Genomic DNA, 24030 nt, shown 5'->3' with positions numbered 1-24030 from the left:
TCAAAACAGAACGCCCTGAATGACGTGTTGCCACTGAGTATATCTATAAAGATATTTAAGTGTATGTTCATACCCGGATGAAGGCTCTTTAGCTGACAGCTCAGTCATATACTGTAAATACACAGCAAGGAGAAACTAGTGTATGCGACTTTCTTCTTCTTCATTTGTATAAGTGGAGGTTCTGAGATCTGCCTGTTTTTGGGGTCAAAGCCAGGATGAGAGGCTGTTGTAGAACATATGGACTAGCACAGAGTATAGCTCCAGAACAGGCCTGTTGTGGGGAAAGGGCCCCCGGGGTACACAGACAGGGGGGACACAGTCTGACACAGGTGCCATGGATCCACCCTGATTTGGGGGACACATGTTTTTTGGCTGTAAACCTGAGGGAAGATAATAAATGTTATGTGTAATATACAGTCTACAGTGAGGCTGAAACATAACTAAGGTCCATTATATTATGGCTCCTACTGTATAAAGTACAATCACAGCAGACAATGTAGAGTTGTTTCACAATACAGTGTTTTCAAGAGTAAGTCTGCATTCCTGCTTGGTGAAATACCACACTGTCAGTGTAACAAGGCAGGAAGAATACTCACTGTCGTGTCCATGTTTTTGGGTGGCAGTTAGGAACATGGCTGCCAGTTTTTAAAAGTCCAGACAATGCTATTCTTTCGATACTTTGTGCAGCAACCTGTATAACAACACATGGAGCTGACGCCATGTTTGTTTCCGCTTGGCTGAGCATCACACAACTGACGAAGGGTTCGCTTGTGAGAAGAGTACAAAGAGACCATCTTGTACAGATGGATTTACCTGGACTAGACGACACGTCCTTGGAAGGTTTTTATTTCAGCTGCTAGAAGTCACACAGTTTTATCAACACCTCTCCCATCAGGTGCCTATAGAGAGTGACTGGTCAGTGGAAAAATGTTGCTTCACTGACATGGCATTTTGAATGATGAATGTGAAAGTCATATTCCATACAAGGGAGATAACAGCATTAGGATTGAAATAAATTGTCTCAGCGTGCAGTCACAGAACCGCCAAGAGAGGGAGAACACCAGCCTGTCGGTGATAATTCACTCAGCATTGTTTAACAAGTTATGGACAGTGGTGTCGTGGACATGCATTTGTCTTTGTGTGTGTTCAAAAAAAGAACATTGACGGGGATGGCCGTCTGTGGCTCCCTCTGTTATATCCCACCAGGCCAAGGTAACAGGAAGTTGGAACCCCCACCAACCCACGCCGCCGGACATCAAAGCAACCATTTTTTCTCTCTCGCTCAGGAAACCAAACCAAAACAGTGCAGAATAGGACCAACCTAGTGCTACTGCAGACTGGGAGGGTCACCCACAGACAGCATGATAATGCCACAGTAACATTTAAACAATGCCCTCCACATCGGTCCTCACAATACGCCAGCGTCAGAGCATTGTAAATCTCTGCCGTTTCACCCGAATAATAAGCAAACTTTCGATGTGAACAGGATGTCTCTGAGTGTATTATTGGAAACGGTGTCTGAAAGGACACGAGGGGTTATATTTAGGTCTGACGTGCATGTGAGAACAAAATGCTTCAGTCATGTAAATCAAGCAGTTTGGGATCGGTTTCTGTCTTACCAGGGGGATGCAAAGACCCATTTAGCATTTTGTCATTTACTCAGTGCTGTTTTTATTTATTTATTCACCAGGGGTTATGAGCGCACACTCACGCAAAGCCTTGAAGTAGAAATTGATAACATTATCAAATGGAAGTGGTGCGTTATGTGTAATTAGCTATAACACTTCTCCAGTGCCAATTATCAACGAGAGTAATGCATTGTTAGATTACGACAGAGAGTAATGCATTGTTAGATTACGACAGAGAGTAATGCATTGTTAGATTACGACAGAGAGCAATGTATTGTTAGATTACGACAAAGAGCAATGCATTTTTAGATTACGACAGAGAGTAATGCATTGTTAGATCACGACAGAGTAATGCATTGTTAGATCACGACAGAGTAATGCATTGTTAGATCACGACAGAGAGTAATGCATTGTTAGATTACGACAGAGAGTAATGCATTGTTAGATTACGACAGAGAGTAATGCATTGTTAGATTACGACAGAGAGTAATGCATTGTTAGATTACGACAGAGTAATGCATTGTTAGATCACGACAGAGTAATGCATGTTGGAGATGAGAAATATGCACATTGCTAAAGGTCAAATGTCAAAATGCACATTATTGGGTCCTCTTTAGCTACGTTAGTTTGGCTCTTCATCAGTAATGGGGTTCCGTTTGACAGTAGCCTCTGCTCCTTGTCTCCTTCCATCCATCTACTGTACATTGATATTTAAAGGTACAATAGGCTGAAATCACTCAGCCATTTCCTGGTTGATAAAATTTAAATGGTTCACATTTCTACGTGAATTTGGTATGGTCGCCCAAAAAGCTGCCTACTGCTCCTTTAAGAACTGGACAAGTGAAAATCTAATTCTAGACATCTTTCTATCAGTAATTTGATGAAGCAGAAGAAAGAGATATGGAAAGAGGAAGACACCTTAGACAATTGAGAGACGCAAACCCAAGGTGTTGGGTTCGAGGCAGAGGTAGATGGGTTGCCAGATTTGTTTACAGTGAGTAGCAAGCTGATTCATGACTGAAGCTTGGTATCCCATAGACTCTCCTCACATATTCATCCAAAACACAGAGAGAGAGGTGAGTAAATGAGCCATCCCTGATAGATGGATGACCCGGAGACAGAGGGAAAGACAGACAGTGAGGGAGAGGGAGAGAGAAAGGGGGGGGGGTGAGCGGTACCGATGTCAACAACAGCACCCCACATTGACCCTGACTCTTGTAATTAGACCACGTACACCTGGTTGGCAGCTATGTTTTTCTGCCCTGCTGAGAGGAGAAAAAGTGTTATTGTGTGTGCAGAGGTACAAGAGAGACTTACAAGACCCACCCCAATCCACTCCACCCCTACCCTGCCTAATAAACTTGTTTCTAAAATAGTCCCATTCAGCATACACACCAGTGAATTCTCAGGGTTGAAAGAGACGTGTATGTGTGAGCCGTTGCTACGGGAGACCATTTTCATCCTAATCATTTGTCACTTAGTGTTCATTTGAAAGTATACTTTAGTTCTACAGGGACTACTCACTGTGCACAGATGTCAAATCAACTTCTATTCCACATTGGTGCAACGTAATTTTATTGAAATGACGTGAAAACAATGTTGATTCAACTAGTGTGTACCCAGTGGGTATGCACAATGGCAATCAACCATTGGTGACCCATCATTCAGGAAAATAATGAAGATAAATTATAGCTAAAATGTATCGGTGCTCATCGGCCATTGGACATGTCGTGTCTTTGCTATCGTTAAATTGAAGACTTATAGTTTTTATCAAAGATTCCTGTAATTAGGGATTACGCGATCACTTGAGTAATAACGTAACTAATTAACTATGAATTCGAGGGCACCAGGGAAAGTTATTAGATTACAAAGTTATAATTTCCCAATATAACCTTTCAGATATTTTCATATCTGATCAATAGTCCTCTAATTAATGATTTATTTACTGTACCTCACGTTAGTCTCATTCCAAACGTCGTAAATTGTTGATTATCTGCACGAACCCAGTCTTCACTATGAGTCATCCATACATCAATTGTCTTAAATCATTTATTTATTACTAACTAATTAATTCACAGAAATGCATAAACAAACAAACAAACTTAAAATAGTTACATGGAATGATAGGAGAAATATGCCCTAGTGGGCTGAACCGGCATAGCGGCTTGTTAGACAAAAGGGATGGATGGGGGGTCGATTCAGAAGTCACTACAGCGTATACTCTTTATAACAATTGACATGCTAATCCTTGCACATGAACGCTCACTCATTCGGGAACAATTGCAATCAATATATATATATTTACGCTCATTGTGTGTCGTCTTGATCGTTGGAGAGAAGTTAGTTTTTGTTGGAGTTCCTTCTGTCGTAGTTATTGTGGAGAGTTCAGAGTGACATTCGTTATAGAATGGATGTTTCGGCGGTTGTCTTTCTTCGCGTTCAATGATACCGAATTCCTAGCTGCAGACTAGTAGTCAATATCAAAACTTGTTCTTATTCGCCTAAGAGTTTTAACCACGTGGTATGGTTAAAGATTCAGCAATGGTACTCAACCTTCGTTCTCCTCCTAATGGAGAAAAACATGGTTTAATGGTAATTTCTCATAGTTGGCTTTTATTCGGATAGCAGAGAGGGGCTGTCCCATGGTCTCTGACCCAACTGGCTCAGGGGCGGGTCCTGGATTTAGTTCAAATAAAAAAGGATTTGTATTTTTCTTCATTAAACAGTTCAAAATCATATTACAGAATTATACAAACAGTATCATACTCACTCATTCATTTTATACAACAAACAGATGTAAACCTCATATCTGAGGTTATTATATAAACAGCGGTATGGTAATGTGGTCCCACAGTCTCACATGAGTTTCCCACGTGGTGACAAATGGACCGGTTCATAGTTGGACTCTCCACCGATCTTTCATACTTTTGCAGGAATATGAAATATGTTCGTACCTCAAGTTCTGTGAGGTGGAAGAGAATTCCTTTGTCCTGAAAGTTTACCCTCTGTCTAATACTGTTGGGCCATGAGGAGATTCTCAGGAATTTACGACATCTCTCTGTGATCACCGCATGGGTTGTGGTAGGAAAGGGAGAGGCAGGGAGAGGGGGATGGGGTTTGCACTACCCAAGCAGGCGACGTCATGACAGACATAAACATTACACAAGTTGGAAATCGCAAATTCAACAATGAGTGGTTTGGAAGGAATCAGTAGCTAACTGCAAGCATTGCAAAGCAATCACTAGCTTGCTAGTCACCATAGCAGCACCCACCTGTAGCACACGCTCCAGCAGGTATATCTCTCTGGTCACCCCCAAAGCCAATTCCTCCTTTAGCTGCCTCTCCTTCCAGTTCTCTGCTGCCAATGACTGGAAAGAACTACAAAAATCTCTGAAACTGGAAACACTTATCTCCCTCACTAGCTTTAAGCACCAGCTGTCAGAGCAGCTCACAGATTACTGCACCTGTACATAGCCCATCTATAATTTAGCCCAAACAAGTACCTCTTCCCCTACTGTATTTATTTATTTTGCTCCTTTGCACCCCATTATTTATATTTCTACTTTACACATTCTTCCACTGCAAATCTACCATTCCAGTGTTTTACTTGCTATATTGTATTTACTTCGCCACCATGGCCTTTTTTTGCCTTTACCTTCCTTATCTCACCTCATTTGCTCACATTGTATATAGACTTATTTTTCTACTGAATTATTGACTGTATGTTTGTTTTACTCCATGTGTAACTCTGTGTTGTTGTATGTGTCGAACTGCTTTGCTTTATCTTGGCCAGGTCGCAATTGTAAATGAGAACTTGTTCTCAACTTGCCTACCTGGTTAAATAAAGGTGAAATAAATCAAATAAAAATTCAGTGAAGTGGGTGTGTGGTCCCAAGTCTGGGTTTAAGGGTCTCTTTTCCAAGCTTAAAAGAATAAACATCTAGCATGACTTCTGCCGTGCTAAAAACAACTGGAAACTTGGAACTGGGAAATCTGACTTCAGTGAGTTCAAGACAACTGGGAACTCGGGGACAAAACGAGCTCTGACTGGGAAAATATGTTTTGAACAGTCATCCAACTCAGAATTGCAAATCGGCAATTCGGGCCTCTTTCCCGAACTACGACCTGAAGATCACTGACGGCATCATGATTCAACCTTGTTTTTTTCAGATTTCCCAGTTGTCTCGAAAGCACCATAAATCCAGAGAATGCCAGACTTTGATGACACAATTTGCCCACGAAGGACCGCCGCGCCACCTTCCTGTTCAAGTGAGCACAGCACAACAAGTCCAAAAATGTATTGTATGCTTCTGCATAAATGATGTAATATGCCAGGGAGATATGTATACTGTAGCTAAGAAAGTAATACTAAGTGTATGTTTTGTAGTAAGCTGTTAGTAGCCCATGTGCCTCACCCTAATAATTTGGTACCTTTTCCCCTCTTAATTTCACCTACTGTTCTGACTTGGTGGTGCACATGTAGCCTATAGCCTGTTTTAGAGAAATGTAATCATTGAATATTGGAAGAGCATTCATTGTCTGCTTATATGCCCTCTTTATTTATCCTACAGTTCTGACTTGGTGTACAGGGAGAACACTGTAAGAACGGCCCATATTCTGAATGTCGCTGTACATTTCAAAAGTGCTGAACAAATAGTTACAGTTGAAGTCGGAAGTTTACATACGCTTAGGTTTGAGTCATTAAAACTCGTTATTCAACCACTCCACAAATTTCTTGTTAACAAACCATAGTTTTGGCAAGTCGGTTAGGACATCTACTTTGTGCATGACACAAGTAATTTCCCCAACAATTGTTTACAGACAGATTATTTCACTTATAATTCACTGTATCACAATTCTGTATCACAAGGTTAATTGACATAATTTGAGTCAATTGAAGATGTACCTGTGGATGTATTTCAAGTCCTACCTTCAAACTCAGTGCCTCTTTGCTTGACATCATTGGAAAATCAAAAGAAATCAACCAAGACCTCAGATTTTTTTTTTTAGACCTCCACAAGTCTGAGAGTCCTATATCAACATAACCTGAAAGGCCGCTCAGCAAGGAAGAAGCCACTGCTCCAAAACCGCCAATAAAAGCCAGACTACGGTTTGCAACTGCACATGGGGACAAAGATCGTACTTTTTGAAGAAATGTCCTCTGGTCTGATGAAACAAAAATAGAACTGTTTGGCCATAATGACCATCGTTATGTTTGGAGGAAAAAGGGGGAGGCTTGCAAGCCAAAGAACACCATCCCAACCGTGAAGCATGGGAGTGGCAGCATCATGTTGTGGGGCTGCTTTGCTGCAGGAGGGACTGGTGCACTTCACAAAATAGATGGCATCATGAGGGAGGGAAATTATGTGGATATATTGAAGCAACATCTCAAGACATCAGTCAGGAAGTTAAAGCTTGGTTGCAAATGGGTCTTCCAAATGGACAATGACCCCAAGCATACTTCCAAAGTTGTGGCAAAATGGCTTAAGGACAACAAAGTCAAGGTATTGGAGTGGCCATCACAAAGCCCTGACCTCAATCCCATAGAAAATTTGTGGACAGAACTGAAAAAGCATGTGCGAGCAAGGAGGCCTACAAACCTGACTCAGTTACACCAGCTCTGTCAGGAGGAATGGGCCAACATTCACCCAACTTATTGTGGGAAGTTTGTGGAAGGCTACCTGAAACATTTGACCCAAGTTAAACAATTTAAAGGCAATGCTACCAAATACTAATTGAGTGTATGTGAACTTCTGACCCACTGGAAATGTGATGAAAGAAATATAAGCTGAAATAAATCATTCTCTCTACTATTATTCTGACATTTCACATCCTTAAAATATAGTGTTGATCCTAACTGACCTAAAACAGAGCATTTTTACTAGGATTAAATGTCAGGAATTGTGAAAAACTGAGTTTAAATGTATTTGGCTAAGGTGTATGTAAACGTCCGACTTCAACTGTATGTGAATAAGGTATTTCTGTTTTCGATTTGTCATTATGGGGTATTGTGTGCAGATTGATGAGGAAAATGTTTTATTTTATCCATTTTAGAATAAGGCTGTAACGTTACAAAATGTGGAAAAAGGGAAGGGGTCTGAATACTTTCCAAATGCACTATAATGCAGGCTGCAGCACTCAGAAGAATACTGTGTGTGTCCGTGCGGGCGTTGGTGTGGGGGTCCATTTTTGATAGAGTTCATGCTAGTTAGTGCATATTTGGTTATATAGTATGCTATATATATATATATATATATATATATGTCTATATGTCTGTGTTCAAGCCAGCATGAAAAGTGTGTGTGTGTGTGTGTGTGTGTGTGTGTGTGTGTGTGTGTGTGTGTGTGTGTGTGTGTGTGTGTGTGTGTGTGTGTGTGTGTGTGTGTGTGTGTGTGTGTGTGTGTGTGTGTGAGCAGTGTGCGCTCATGCTTCGTTTGAACTGACTTTTGCTCTGTTTCCTGGGTTAAGAATCCCTCCCACAGTAAATGGCAGCAAGCCAAGTCATCGTATCTTTCCCTCCTCTTAACGATCCCATTTCTCTGGATCTGTCCTGAGCCAACACATTATGCATTCAACGTTATTTTACAAGGTCAGTTTGAGAATGTTCACTTTCTGAATAACAACCTGGGAAAGAGTCGCAGTGGAGAGGAGAGGGGTGGAATGAGCCAATTGGAAACTTGTGTTATGAGGCAGGAGAAAGTGACAGTTGTGATTTTCACTGAAATACCTATATTAGATACTATAGTGTGTCCCAAACCTCTCCTCAACTACCCCCAGTTTAGACATATTTGATCTATTGCAGACCTAACACACTAGATTCCCCTGATCATCAAGTCATGATTGGTTGAATCAGATGGGCTCGGACTGAAATACATGAAATAAGTGGAATGGCTGGAGAGCTTTGTTTTCATTTTCAATCACCTATTGGAAAAACTCCTGGTACATCTGGCCCTTTGAATTAGTAGACCTTAGAGATTGACTGTTTTGAAGCATACCAAAACAAGAACCAAATGTTTGATTCCTACTGTGATCTTTTGTATAACGGGCATGCAGTTGATGTTATAGGCCACACCTTACTCCCCAGACAGGGGCTATGCTGGGAGGTTTAACTAGAAGTTTGAATGTGGTTGGAACTAGGCGTTTCTTGATATGCCACATTTTATGACTTTTTTTAATCTTTTACTGTTTTCCTGACGCAAGGACACACAAAGCAATCTGTTTGTTTAGTTGTTTCAGATGTGGCTAAAGTAAAAACATTGTTACCATAGCGAGTGGATGTGCTTTGGCCTGTATATTCCTGTCTGTATACCCAGGTTGGTCCTTATTAAGAGGTTATTTGTTCTCAGCTGTTGTGGCAACACGTATATAACAGAGGTTATTTGTTCTCAGCTGTTGTGGCAACACGTATATAACAGAGGTTATTTGTGTTCATTTTGTTGTGGCAATCACATATTTCTTTCAAGGTCAAACTGATTGTTGTCTCCATTCTGCTCCAATATAGCAATATTCCTACCAGATGGAAAAAAATGGACATGGTAAGAACCTCAAAGTAAAGTAAATACAAACAGGGGGAATAATTGGGGGATCTCACATTCCAGGAGGTTTTTTAATTCTGTAGTCCAGGGATAAATAGCTTATTGTACCTTTCTTTTTTATTCTGGCCAAGGAAGAGGTACCTTGGCTGCCGAGCGAGTGTATGACATCCCACAGAGTGGGCCTTTGTTTCAGGGGATTGAGTTGCGCCGCCCAAACAAAGTGTCCAGCGTTGTCAATGGAGACTGGGGCCACTGAAGTGTAACTCTAGGCCTGGAGAGGGGGAGGTAGAGGCAGCTAAACAGAGGACCTGTAGAGGACAGAGCTCCCACACATACTCACTTATCCACACAGGCCACCCACACATACACTCTCTCCTCTCCCCAGGTCTTTTAGCTGTCCATGCCTAAGAGACGGTAACCAAAGCCACACATGAAACCTTTCTCTGAGCCTCCGCTCATGTGACAGAGAGAGAGAATGCTTGTTTTGAAGGCACTCTACCTACAAGTTTGGTTTTCCGGAATAGCACCACTGGGACCAAGTTGTTTGCCTGTCTTTTTTTTTACGTCTTTTAGATGCCCTGTGGCAGGACTATTCAACTCCTGGCCTGAGGGGCCAAACCTCTAATGAGGAACTGATTGAGAGCCGTGACAAACAGAGTGGTGTAGTGACTGGTTCAGACCTGGGACACCAGGTGTGTGGTGATAAAAAGAACAAGCAGCAGTACTTGGAACCTCTAGGCCAGGAGTTAAACAACACTACTGACATCTCATTTGTGGTACCAGTGGTGAAAATGAGCTGGAAATAGAGGAAGAGAAACAGAAGAGTCGATGTACTTCATTGGTCCTCTTGTTCCTCATCCTCCCTGTATTGTGTAGCTCGTCCCCCAGAGACGTGTTAAGGGATCTCACTAGATTGTTTCCAGGAAGTAATTGCTGTGTGGAAAGTGATGTTACATACTGACAGACTTTATTATTGTCACCAATAAACAATAACAGTGGTAAAGCCTTCCATAGATATGTCTTATCCGCAACAACACACTGAAAAGCAGTGGATCTTTTGGGTGGCTATCTTGGTTTGAGTTTACCTAGGCTGTGGTTAACTGTGTACTCCCATGGGGCTACCTGTCTGTGTCTTTTTTCAGACAATGATGATTCTGTAATGTTAGTGTGAGGTCAGTAAACTGTACTCTAGTGAAGCTCTATTAGTGTGAGGTCAATAAACTGTACTCTAGTGAAGCTCTATTAGTGTGAGGTCAGTATACTGTACTCTAGTGAAGCTCTATTAGTGTGAGGTCAGTATACTGTACTCTAGTGAAGCTCTATTAGTGTGAGGTCAGTATACTGTACTCTAGTGAAGCTCTATTAGTGTGAGGTCAGTATTCTGTACTCTAGTGAAGCTCTGTAATGTTAGTGTCAGTATACTGTACTCTAGTGAAGCTCTGTAATGTTAGTGTCAGTATACTGTACTCTAGTGAAGCTCTATTAGTGTGAGGTCAGTATACTGTACTCTGATGAAGCTCTATTAGTGTGAGGTCAGTATACTGTACTCTGATGAAGCTCTATTAGTGTGAGGTCAGTATTCTGTACTCTGGTCAAGCTCTATTAGTGTGAGGTCAGTATACTGTACTCTGATGAAGCTCTATTAGTGTGAGGTCAGTATTCTGTACTCTGGTCAAGCTCTATTAGTGTGAGGTCAGTATACTGTACTCTAGTGAAGCTCTGTAATGTTAGTGAGGTCAGTATACTGTACTCTAGTGAAGCTCTGTAATGTTAGTGTGAGGTCAAAATACTGTACTCTAGTGAAGCTCTACTTGTGTAAGGTCAGTATATTGTACTCTAGTGAAGATCTGTAATGTTAGTGAGGTCATTATACTGTACTCTAGTGAAGCTCTGTAATGTTAGTGTGAGGTCAGTATACTGTACTCTAGTGAAGCTCTGTAATGTTAGTGTGAGGTCAGTATACTGTACTCTAGTGAAGCTCTATTAGTGTGAGGTCAGTATACTGTACTCTGGTGAAGCTATATTAGTGTGAGGTCAGTATTCTGTACTCTGATGAAGCTCTTTAATGTTAGTGTGAGGTCAGTATTCTGTACTCTGACGAAGCTCTTTAATGTTAGTGTGAGGTCAGTATTCTGTACTCTGATGAAGCTCTTTAATGTTAGTGTGAGGTCAGTATTCTGTACTCTGATGAAGCTCTGTAATGTTAGTGTGAGGTCAATATACTGTACTCTAGTGAAGCTCTACTTGTGTAAGGTCAGTATACTGTACTCTAGTGAAGCTCTGTAATGTTAGTGAGGGCAGTATACTGTACTCTAGTGAAGCTCTGTAATGTTAGTGTGAGGTCAATATACTGTACTCTGCTGAAGCTCTGTAATGTTAGTGTGAGGTCAATATACTGTACTCTGGTGAAGCTCTGTAATGTTAGTGTGAGGTCAATATACTGTACTCTGGTGAAGCTCTGTAATGTTAGTGTGAGGTCAATATACTGTACTCTGGTGAAGCTCTGTAATGTTAGTGTGAGGTCAGTATACTGTACTCTAGTGAAGCTCTATCAGTGTGAGATCAGTAAACTGTACTCTGGTGAATCTCTATTAGTGTGAGGTCAGTAAACTGTACTCTGGTGAAGCTCTATTAGTGTGAGGTCAGTATACTGTACTCTAGTGAAGCTCTATTAGTGTGAGGTCAATATACTGTACTCTAGTGAAGATCTATTAGTGTGAGGTCAATATACTGTACTCTAGTGAAGCTCTATTAGTGTGAGGTCAGTATACTGTACTCTGGTGAAGCTCTATTAGTGTGAGGTCAGTAAACTGTACTCTGGTGAAGCTCTATTAGTGTGAGGTCAGTATACTGTACTCTAGTGAAGCTCTATTAGTGTGAGGTCAGTATACTGTACTCTAGTGAAGCTCTATTAGTGTGAGGTCAGTAAACTGTACTCTGGTGAAGCTCTATTAGTGTGAGGTCAATATACTGTACTCTAGTGAAGCTCTATTAGTGTGAGGTCAGTAAACTGTACTCTGGTGAAGCTCTATTAGTGTGAGGTCAGTATACTGTACTCTAGTAAAGCTCTGTAATGTTGGTGTGAGGTCAGTATACTGTACTCTGGTGAAGCTCTATAATGTTAGTGTGAGGTCAGTATACTGTACTCTAGTGAAGCTCTATTAGTGTGAGGTCAGTAAACTGTACTCTGGTGAAGCTCTATTAGTGTGAGGTCAGTAAACTGTACTCTGGTGAAGCTCTATTAGTGTGAGGTCAGTAAACTGTACTCTGGTGAAGCTCTATTAGTGTGAGGTCAGTATACTGTACTCTGGTGAAGCTCTATTAGTGTGAGGTCAGTAAACTGTACTCTGGTGAAGCTCTATTAGTGTGAGGTCAGTATACTGTACTCTGCTGAAGCTCTATTAGTGTGAGGTCAGTATACTGTACTCTGGTGAAGCTCTATTAGTGTGAGGTCAATATACTGTACTCTAGTGAAGCTCTATTAGTGTGAGGTCAATATACTGTACTCTGCTGAAGCTCTATTAGTGTGAGGTCAGTAAACTGTACTCTAGTGAAGCTCTATTAGTGTGAGGTCAATATACTGTACTCTGCTGAAGCTCTATTAGTGTGAGGTCAGTATACTGTACTCTAGTGAAGCTCTATTAGTGTGAGGTCAATATACTGTACTCTGCTGAAGCTCTATTAGTGTGAGGTCAATATACTGTACTCTGGTGAAGCTCTGTAATGTTGGTGTGAGGTCAGTATACTGTACTCTAGTGAAGCTCTTTAATGTTAGTGTGAGGTCAGTATACTGTACTCTAGTGAAGCTCTATTAGTGTGAGGTCAGTATACTGTACTCTAGTGACGCTCTATTAGTGTGAGGTCAGTATACTGTACTCTAGTAAAGCTCTGTAATGTTGGTGTGAGGTCAATATACTGTACTCTGCTGAAGCTCTATTAGTGTGAGGTCAATATACTGTACTCTGGTGAAGCTCTGTAATGTTGGTGTGAGGTCAGTATACTGTACTCTAGTGAAGCTCTTTAATGTTAGTGTGAGGTCAGTATACTGTACTCTAGTGAAGCTCTATTAGTGTGAGGTCAGTATACTGTACTCTAGTGAAGCTCTATTAGTGTGAGGTCAGTATACTGTACTCTAGTAAAGCTCTGTAATGTTGGTGTGAGGTCAGTATACTGTACTCTGGTGAAGCTCTATAATGTTAGTGTGAGGTCAGTATACTGTACTCTAGTGAAGCTCTATTAGTGTGAGGTCAGTATACTGTACTCTAGTGAAGCTCTATTAGTGTGAGGTCAGTATACTGTACTCTGGTGAAGCTCTATTAGTGTGAGGTCAGTACACTGTACTCTAGTAAAGCGCTGTAATGTTGGTGTGAGGTCAGTATACTGTACTCTGGTGAAGCTCTTTAATGTTAGTGTGAGGTCAGTATACTGTACTTTAGTGAAGCTCTATTAGTGTGAGATCAGTATACTGTACTCTGGTGAAGCTCTGTACTGTTAGTGTGAGGTCAGTATACTGTACTCTGGTGAAGCGCTGTACTGTTAGTGTAAGGTCAATATACTGTACTCTGGTGAAGCTCTGTACTGTTAGTGTGAGGTCAATATACTGTACTCTGGTGAAGCTCTGTTAGTGTGAGGTCAATATACTGTACTCTGCTGAAGCTCTATTAGTGTGAGGTCAATATACTGTACTCTGGTGAAGCTCTGTAATGTTGGTGTGAGGTCAGTATACTGTACTCTAGTGAAGCTCTTTAATGTTAGTGTGAGGTCAGTAAACTGTACTCTGGTGAAGCTCTATTAGTGTGAGGTCAGTATACTGTACTCTAGTGAAGCTCTATTAGTGTGAGGTCAGTATTCTGTACTCTGGTGAAGCTCTATCAGTGTGAGGTCAGTATTCTGTACTCTGGTGAAGCTCTATTAGTGTGAGGTCAGTATTCTGTACTCTGGTGAAGCTCTATCAGTGTGAGGTCAGTATACTGTACTCTAGTAAAGCTCTGTAATGTTGGTGTGAGGTCAGTATACTGTACTCTGGTGAAGCTCTATAATGTTAGTGTGAGGTCAGTATACTGTACTCTAGTGAAGCTCTATTAGTGTGAGGTCAGTATACTGTACTCTAGTGAAGCTCTATTAGTGTGAGGTCAGTATACTGTACTCTGGTGAAGCTCTATTAGTGTGAGGTCAGTACACTGTACTCTAGTAAAGCTCTGTAATGTTGGTGTGAGGTCAGTATACTGTACTCTGGTGAAGCTCTTTAATGTTAGTGTGAGGTCAGTATACTGTACTTTAGTGAAGCTCTATTAGTGTGAGATCAGTATACTGTACTCTGGTGAAGCTCTGTACTGTTAGTGTGAGGTCAGTATACTGTACTCTGGTGAAGCGCTGTACTGTTAGTGTAAGGTCAATATACTGTACTCTGGTGAAGCTCTGTACTGTTAGTGTGAGGTCAATATACTGTACTCTGGTGAAGCTCTGTAATGTTAGTGTGAGGTCAATATACTGTACTCCAGTGAAGCTCTGTTAGTGTGAGTTCAATATACTGTACTCTGGTGAAGCTCTATTAGTGTGAGGTCAATATACTGTACTCTGCTGAAGCTCTATTAGTGTGAGGTCAATATACTGTACTCTGGTGAAGCTCTGTAATGTTGGTGTGAGGTCAGTATACTGTACTCTAGTGAAGCTCTTTAATGTTAGTGTGAGGTCAGTAAACTGTACTCTGGTGAAGCTCTTTAATGTTAGTGTGAGGTCAATATACTGTACTCTAGTGAAGCTATGTTAGTGTGAGGTCAGTATACTGTACTCTAGTGAAGCTCTATTAGTGTGAGGTCAATATACTGTACTCTGGTGAAGCTCTATTAGTGTGAGGTCAATATACTGTACTCTGCTGAAGCTCTATTAGTGTGAGGTCAATATACTGTACTCTGGTGAAGCTCTATCAGTGTGAGGTCAATATACTGTACTCTGGTGAAGCTCTGTAATGTTGGTGTGAGGTCAGTATACTGTACTCTAGTGAAGCTCTTTAATGTTAGTGTGAGGTCAGTAAACTGTACTCTGGTGAAGCTCTTTAATGTTAGTGTGAGGTCAATATACTGTACTCTAGTGAAGCTATGTTAGTGTGAGGTCAGTATACTGTACTCTAGTGAAGCTCTATTAGTGTGAGGTCAGTATTCTGTACTCTGGTGAAGCTCTATCAGTGTGAGGTCAATATACTGCACTCTGGTGAAGCTCTTGACTCATCATCGGACATTGCTCCCTTTGTTGTTCAGAGGATCGTATGAGAGGGGAAATGGTTCATTGGTTTATTCAAATCCCAATTATCTTTTGCCGAAACAGCAGCTATTCTTCCTGGGGTCCACACAAAAACATAAAACATGTCAAGTAGTAAAACACTGATACACTGATAGACAAGAACAGTAACACAAATTTACAACGAGATTACCATTTTAGCAAATGTTCTTTCTTACTCAGAACAACTTACAATGTACCCTTATCACACCCACAATCTTTGTTTAATGTCTAACACATTGAGCTACATGGATAAGTTAATAATCAGGGGCTTGAATTTGTACTGTAGTTGTAGAATAATGCCCCAAATGGTTGCTTCCACAACGTCATTGTTAACAGACATCTATTCAAATTCCCTCTCCCATCCTATAGCTGCTCTCTGCTCTCCAGTTGGGAAATCTTATGAACTGTGGCGACATAGTGACAAAGCCTGTTTTGTTTCATTACAACACAAGATAGCTCTTGCTGAGTGAGTGTTCTGTGCGGTCGTTAGGGTCATACTGAGGTCATGCTGAGGGGTCTGGTATTTTAGACAGGTAGCAGGAAAACACATGGATCAAATTCTGTACAGTGTAAGTAGGAAAACCACAAATGAAAGGTTGATGGGTATATTGGCAGCAAAACCATTCGAGAGAGATGGCAGGGAATGAGGCTGAAAGAGAATGGGAAACAGAGCCCCTCAAAACACCAAGAGCTCCAGTTTAGTGGAGTGGTCAAACTGTGCGGCTGAATATCCTCTCAGCCCTGTTCTGAATGACAGCTCTCCAGCCTTCTAAGGAGTTGGTATTTTATCAATAGGACAGCCAGTTGAAGACTGGAGTAGGGAGTGTAAGCAGTGGGTCAGATTTGAACCCACCCCGGCACTGTTACGTGTGCGTTCTGAGGGCAGCGGCACTGATCGCTAGACCATTGAGACTACGTCGCTCTACTGTTTTTAAGACCTGGGAAACCTGTCTGTAAAGATCCTGTGGGCACCAACCCCTTACTTCCAGTACCTCTCTTTACCACTAGTTCCTCTCTTTACCCCTACATTTAGTGAGCGATGTTCCAGTACCTCTCTTTACCACTAGTTCCTCTCTTTACCCCTACATTTAGTGAGCGATGTTCCAGTACCTCTCTTTACCACTAGTTCCTCTCTTTACCCCTACATTTAGTGAGCGATGTTCCAGTACCTCTCTTTACCACTAGTTCCTCTCTTTACCCCTACATTTAGTGAGCGATGTTCCAGTACCTCTCTTTACCACTAGTTCCTCTCTTTACCCCTACATTTAGTGAGCGATGTTCCAGTACCTCTCTTTACCACTAGTTCCTCTCTTTACCCCTACATTTAGTGAGCGATGTTCCAGTACCTCTCTTTACCACTAGTTCCTCTCTTTACCCCTACATTTAGTGAGCGATGTTCCAGTACCTCTCTTTACCACTAGTTCCTCTCTTTACCCCTACATTTAGTGAGCGATGTTCCAGTACCTCTCTTTACCACTAGTTCCTCTCTTTACCCCTACATTTAGTGAGCGATGTTCCAGTACCTCTCTTTACCACTAGTTCCTCTCTTTACCCCTACATTTAGTGAGCGATGTTCCAGTACCTCTCTTTACCACTAGTTCCTCTCTTTACCCCTACATTTAGTGAGCGATGTTCCAGTACCTCTCTTTACCACTAGTTCCTCTCTTTACCCCTACATTTAGTGAGCGATGTTCCAGTACCTCTCTTTACCACTAGTTCCTCTCTTTACCCCTACATTTAGTGAGCGATGTTCCAGTACCTCTCTTTACCACTAGTTCCTCTCTTTACCCCTACATTTAGTGAGCGATGTTCCAGTACCTCTCTTTACCACTAGTTCCTCTCTTTACCCCTACATTTAGTGAGCGATGTTCCAGTACCTCTCTTTACCACTAGTTCCTCTCTTTACCCCTACATTTAGTGAGCGATGTTCCAGTACCTCTCTTTACCACTAGTTCCTCTCTTTACCCCTACATTTAGTGAGCGATCCAGTACCTCTCTTTACCACTAGTTCCTCTCTTTACCCCTACATTTAGTGAGCGATGTTCCAGTACCTCTCTTTACCACTAGTTCCTCTCTTTACCCCTACATTTAGTGAGCGATGTTCCAGTACCTCTCTTTACCACTAGTTCCTCTCTTTACCCCTACATTTAGTGAGCGATGTTCCAGTACCTCTCTTTACCACTAGTTCCTCTCTTTACCCCTACATTTAGTGAGCGATGTTCCAGTACCTCTCTTTACCACTAGTTCCTCTCTTTACCCCTACATTTAGTGAGCGATGTTCCAGTACCTCTCTTTACCACTAGTTCCTCTCTTTACCCCTACATTTAGTGAGCGATGTTCCAGTACCTCTCTTTACCACTAGTTCCTCTCTTTACCCCTACATTTAGTGAGCGATGTTCCAGTACCTCTCTTTACCACTAGTTCCTCTCTTTACCCCTACATTTAGTGAGCGATGTTCCAGTACTTTGCATGTTCAACTTAAATAAGCTGCTTTTTACCTTCCCGTTCACAAACTTCATTCCAATACTTAAAATGTTTACACAAGTGGTTGCTTGGTGTTCTGCCAGACTGTTTTAAATAAGGAAAGTTAGACAGATGGGGCCTATAACAGTAGTAACAAGCATTCAGTGTGAAAAACTTGGTCCATGTAACCCTAGCCTTGTGGTTATTGTTAAGAGAATGGTTGTTTACAATCTACCATTGTAAGTTTTTGTTTTTGATGTCTTAGAACAAATATTATTTTAATTTTATTTGTGGAAATCGCAAAACATGCAGAAATATGAAAAAGAAATTAACCCAATATTATTCATAACATAAAAAATTCATCAACATGTATACTCAACAACTTTAGCAACTACTAAGAGCTTTTCACACTACTGAGCGGAGCTGGCCTGGTTACGCATCCATCATAGCTGTTGGAACTGTGCTGAAAGAGATCTCCTCCATCTCTCTCATTCAGCCTCTGTCACTTTCTCAGTCATCTACAACAATCAACTGATCTCTCTCACTATCTGTCCCTCTCTCTCAGTACTCTGTTCATCTCTCTCACTATCTGGCCCTCTCTCTCTCAGTACTCTGTCCATCTCTCTCACTATCTGGCCTTCTCTCAGTACTCTGTCCATCTCTCTCACTATCTGGCCCTCTCTCTCTCTCTCTCTCTCTCTCTCTCTCTCTCTCTCTCTCTCTCTCTCTCTCTCTCTCTCTCTCTCTCTCTCTCTCTCTCTCTCTCTCTCTCTCAGTACTCTGTCCATCTCTCTCACTATCTGGCCCTCTCTCAGTACTCTGTCCATCTCTCTCACTATCTGTCTCTCTCTCTCTCAGTACTCTGCCCATTTCACTCACTATCTGCCCCCCTCTCTCTCTCTCTCTCTCTCTCTCTCTCTCTCTCAGTACTCTGTCCATCTCTCTCACTATCTGGCCCTCTCTCAGTACTCTGTCCATTTCACTCACTATCTGGCCCTCTCTCTCTCTCTCTCTCTCTCTCTCTCTCTCTCTCTCTCTCTCTTTCTCTCTCAGTACTCTGTCCATCTCTCTCACTATCTGGCCTTCTCTCTCTCTCAGTACTCTGTCCACCTCTCTATTTTTGATGTTCTCTAGACTCCCATGTGTACAGTCTGGGACTTTTGCCAGCTCCCCCTGGCATCCTTAGTCACAGCCTGTGCGGGATGAAGTGTGGTCAACCACTTCATCCCTTCATCCCTCCATTCTTTCCTACCTCTGTCCCTCTATCCCTCCCAGGCAAACACATTCAAGGGCCCTTCATCCCCTATAACCAAACATGCAATCTTGAAGCTCAAGAAGACCAATATATATATGTTTGTGTGTGTGTGTGTGTGTGTGTGTGTGTGTGTGTGTGTGTGTGTGTGTGTGTGTGTGTGTGTGTGTGTGTGTGTGTGTGTGTGTGTGTGTGTGTGTGTGTGTGTGTGTGTGTGTGTGTGTGTGTGTGTGTGTGTGTGTGTGTGTGTGTGTGTGTGTGTGTGTGTGCGCGCAATTTGCTCTTTTGCTTTGAGTTGTCATTCCATCATTCAAACCAAAAGGCTGTGGGCAGAGCCTAGTGTTTCCCATGTAACAGTGATATGTTTGTCACCTTTGTTCAGGTCATTCAAAGTCTCCCTTTTTCAATGTTGTCATCAGGTCATAGCTGAACTTTCAGCTTTTAGACTTTTCAATAGGCAATTGTTTTAGCAAGTATTGCCTGTGCCTGTTAAGTCCTATTCACATTCTACATTTTCTATTCTCAACACAGTGTATATCTGGGCTTTTGGGGGATGTTTATTGGGAGCATTTTACTTGATGATTGTTCTTAAAAGTTGTCCATATGCCAATAGGACTCAGTTGTTGTAATTGTGGGTCTGAAAAGCTAGATCCTTTGTGAATAACCAAAATGTAGGAGACAACCTTGCACTCAAATATACATGACACATGAAAATGTCTCCATTCTTTGCCATTAGATTATAAAAGAAAATAATTTGTGCAAAGGAGAGGAATCGTCTTCTCATAGCAGTAGTTCAGTATTCACATATGTACCTCCCTACCCTCTCTCTCTCCAGGCACTACCCCAAGCAGTCCTTCACCATTGTGACTGACACCCCAGAGAACCTGAGACTGAGACATCAGAGTGAATTGCAGAGCCAGGTGAGATGGCCTTCAATTTTTATGTATGTCGTCAAATTCACATCACTTTCAGGTGCTGGGCTGGAAAACACATTGTAATAATGAAGGAACTAGAGGATCCAAACTTCTATGTCGTCACAGAGGTGTAATATGTAGCCACACCAGTGAAACACCACTCCCGTGTTTTGCTCCTTTACTATACCTCCCTTTCTGCCTGTATCTGGCTGTCAGATCCCTAACTTGCCTGTACAGGGACACACAGCCAGGGCCCATCTGTCAAAGAAACACAGACACACTGGGTGTCTGTCCACATGCCAGTCCTTTGGCTCAGAACACAGCCAAAAGGAAGAGACAGGAACGTCAAAGAGAGGGAGGGAGGGAGGTGAGGGAGGGAGGTGAGGGAGGGAGGTGAGGGAGGGAGGGAGGGAGGGAGGGAGGGAGGGAGGGAGGGAGGGAGGGAGGGAGGGAGGGAGGGGAGCTCACTCACAGGATTTGTCTGATTTGGTTTACCCTGAATCTCTAGTCTACAGAGAGCTGTATTGCTTTCATTCTGCAGTCATAAACACTGCAGATCATCTAAAGGCATCAAACATGTGTCTGGAGTAGAGGTCGACCGAATATGATTTTTCAACGCCGATACCGATTATTGGAGGACCAAAAAAAGCTCATACCGATTAATCGGCCGATTTAAACAATAAAAAAATGTATTTATTTGTAATAATGACAATTACAACAATACTGAATGAACACTTATTTTAACTTAATATAATACATCAATAAAATCAATTTAGCCTCAAATAAATAATGAAACATGTTCAATTTGGTTTAAATAATGCAAAAACAAAGTGTTTGGGAAGAAAGTAAAAGTGCAATATGTGCCATGTAAGAAAGCTAATGTTTAAGTTCCTTGCTCAGAACATGAGAACATATGAAAGCTGGTGGTTCCTTTTAACATGAGTCTTAAATATTCCCAGGTAAGAAGTTTTAGGTTGTAGTTATTATAGGAATTATAGGACTATTTCTCTCTATACGATTTGTATTTCATATACCTTTGATTATTGGATGTTCTTATAGGCACTTTAGTATTGCCAGTGTAACAGTACAGCTTCCGTCCCTCTGCTCGCTCCTACCTGGGCTCGAACCAGGAACACATCGACAACAGCCACCCTCGAAGCAGCGTTACCCATGCAGAGCAAGGGGAACAACTACTCCAAGTCTCAGAGCGAGTGACGTTTGAAACACTATTAGCGCGCACCCCGCTAACGAGCTAGTCATTTCACATCGGTTACACCAGTTGATAGGCTTGAAGTCATAAACAGCGCAATGCTTGAAGCATTGCGAAGAGCATTGCGCACGAAAGTGCTGTTTGAATGAATGCTTACGAGTCTGCTGCTGCCTACCACCGCTCAGTCAGACTGCTCTATCAAATCATAGACTTAATTATAACATAATAACACACAGAAATACGAGCCTTAGGTCATTAATGTGGTCGAATCCGGAAACTATCATCTCGAAAACAAAACGTTTATTCTTTCAGTGAAATACGGAACCGTTCCATATTTTATCTAACTGGTGGCATCCATAAATCTAAATATTCCTGTTACATTCCACAACCTTCAATGTTATGTCATAATTACGTAAAATTCTGGCAAATTAGTTCGCAACGAGCCAGGCGGCCCAAACTGTTGCATATACCCCGACTCTGCGTGCAATGAACGCAAGAGAAGTGACACAATTTCACCTGGTTAATATTGCCTGCTAACCTGGATTTCTTTTAGCTAAATATGCAGGTTTAAAAATATATACTTGTGTATTGATTTTCAGAAAGGCATTGATGTTTATGGTTAGGTACACGTTGGAGCAACGACAGTCCTGTTTTGCGAATGTGCACCGCATCGATTATATGCAACGCAGGACACGCTAGATAAACTAGTAATATCATCAACCATGTGTAGTTAACTAGTGATTATGATTTATTGTTTTTTATAAGATAAGTTTAATGCTAGCTAGCAACTTACCATGGCTTCTTACTGCATTCGCGTAACAGGCAGGCTCCTCGTGGAGTGCAATGTAAAGCAGGTGGTTAGAGCATTGGACTAGTTAACTGTAAGGTCCCGTGTGGCTCAGTTGGTAGAGCATGGCGCTTGCAACGCCAGGGTTGTGGGTTCATTCCCCACGGGGGGACCAGGATGAATATGTATGAACTTTCCAATTTGTAAGTCGCTCTGGATAAGAGCGTCTGCTAAATGACTTAAATGTAAATGTAAATGTAAGATTGAATCCCTTAGCTGACAAGGTAAAAATCTGTCGTTCTGCCCCTGAGCAAGGCAGTTAACCCACCGTTCCTAGGCCGTCATTGAAAATAAGAATGTGTTCTTAACTGACTTGCCTAGTTAAATAAAGGTGAAAAAATAAATAAAATAAAAAACATTCGGCCAAATCGGTGTCCAAAAATACCGATTTCCGATTGTTATGAAAACTTGAAATCGGCCGCAATTAATCGGTGGACCTCTAGTCTGGAGACATGGATGGCTTTATATGTATTCACAAGCAAGGCTCTCAGCGATTCCTCTGTAATGATGAGCTTCTGACTATCAGAATCATCAAGGTACTCTCATCATCCTCTTCATACAGATTATTGGATTGTATAACTTGTATTAATCATCAGCAGATTCCATTCCCCCACTCTCACATAGGGTCATGTATCCATAGCCACTGATCAAATTATGTACTCTGTAACTACAGATCATTTCATTGTTAGTTACTTATACGTGCCATTTAGCAGAGGCTTTTATTCTTAGCGTCTTACAGTAGTGCGTGCATACATTTTTGTGTAGGTGGCCCCAGTGAGAATCGAACCTACAATCCTGATATTGTCATTTCCATGCAACTGAGCCACACACAATCACTTTACTGTATGTCAACATTCATCCAACTGTATCAGTGCATTAAGGTTTATTGCACACACACACACTGTAACAACCAGTGGATAGGAAAATACCATCTTGTCTCTGCTTCGCACACAAGCAATCCATTCTTTGGCCTGTTTTTTGGAGCACATTCTCAAAGGCGGTGGCGCGTCAGTAATTTGGTTATTTAAGCTTGAGGTAACTAATCTAAGGGTCCGATAGGGCTCCGGCTCCACTGGAGATTTCCCTGATTTAACCTATGGTTCTATTTACATGGCCCCAAAAAGATAGGATCAAGTGTTTAAAAAAATGTGTTGTTGGAGTATCTATTTTAACATTCCTACTCCTAATTTCGAACTACACCAGTAATTGTTTCTACCTGTTTATTTTCGGTGCATCACAATCTTTTTTTTAAGGAGAACAGAATTCCGATCTCCTTAGGTATTTTCATTATTTTGATGACAGGATATGAGCAGAAAGCAGGGAGACAAAGTAGATGGAGCATGATGCTAATGCGGGGATCGGTAGAGACTCTGAGCTAGAAAATGGTATATCATACACTGCAGTTGAGAAACAATGGGAAAGTATTTCTGCTTTTGAAAGTTGATACAATTGCAACCCCACTTTTGAGAAAATGGCCCTTGAATGTTTGGTACACCTACTGGAGAGATCTTCTTTGTCTAAACCCAATCAGTATCGTTCACACCCTCTTAAGCCTTAGCCCCACCCATCTCTTTAATGATTCACATATGGGGCCATGTGCTAAACAGAGTGAGTAGTTTAGTAAACAAACAAAGATTAAGACTAAAGTGGTAAAAGTAGTAGCCTACAATAAGGAAAAACTCCAGGTAAAAATACGCTATCTAGTCCTTGGCCTATATCCTAATCTGACTTTGGTGCAAATCATGTTGTTCTTCACATTAATGTGTCTGGTAAACACACACTATATCAAATAAAATCGATGTTTATTTGTCACACGCACAGGATATAGAAGGTGAAAATGGTGCAGTGAAATTGTTACCTGCACAGTAGCAATATCAAAAACAGTGTGTGCCCAGATATAGT

The 24030-nt window shown here is 41.6% G+C and overlaps 1 protein-coding gene across 2 annotated transcripts in view; it reads left to right on the top strand.

The window, feature by feature from the left end:
• Positions 1–24030, top strand: part of LOC139531697 (LIM zinc-binding domain-containing Nebulette-like) — a 48586-nt gene that overhangs the window by 19291 nt on the left and 5265 nt on the right. For both annotated transcript variants that reach the window (XM_071328394.1, XM_071328395.1), the window contains exon 3: positions 19993–20077. In XM_071328394.1, the coding sequence (XP_071184495.1) occupies positions 19993–20077 (85 nt within the window). The remainder of the gene's footprint in view (positions 1–19992; positions 20078–24030) is intronic.

Source organism: Salvelinus alpinus, chromosome 10 (assembly GCF_045679555.1).
Source record: "Salvelinus alpinus chromosome 10, SLU_Salpinus.1, whole genome shotgun sequence".
Taxonomy (NCBI): Eukaryota; Metazoa; Chordata; class Actinopteri; order Salmoniformes; family Salmonidae; genus Salvelinus; species Salvelinus alpinus.
This window is presented reverse-complemented; position numbering and strand designations above follow the sequence as displayed.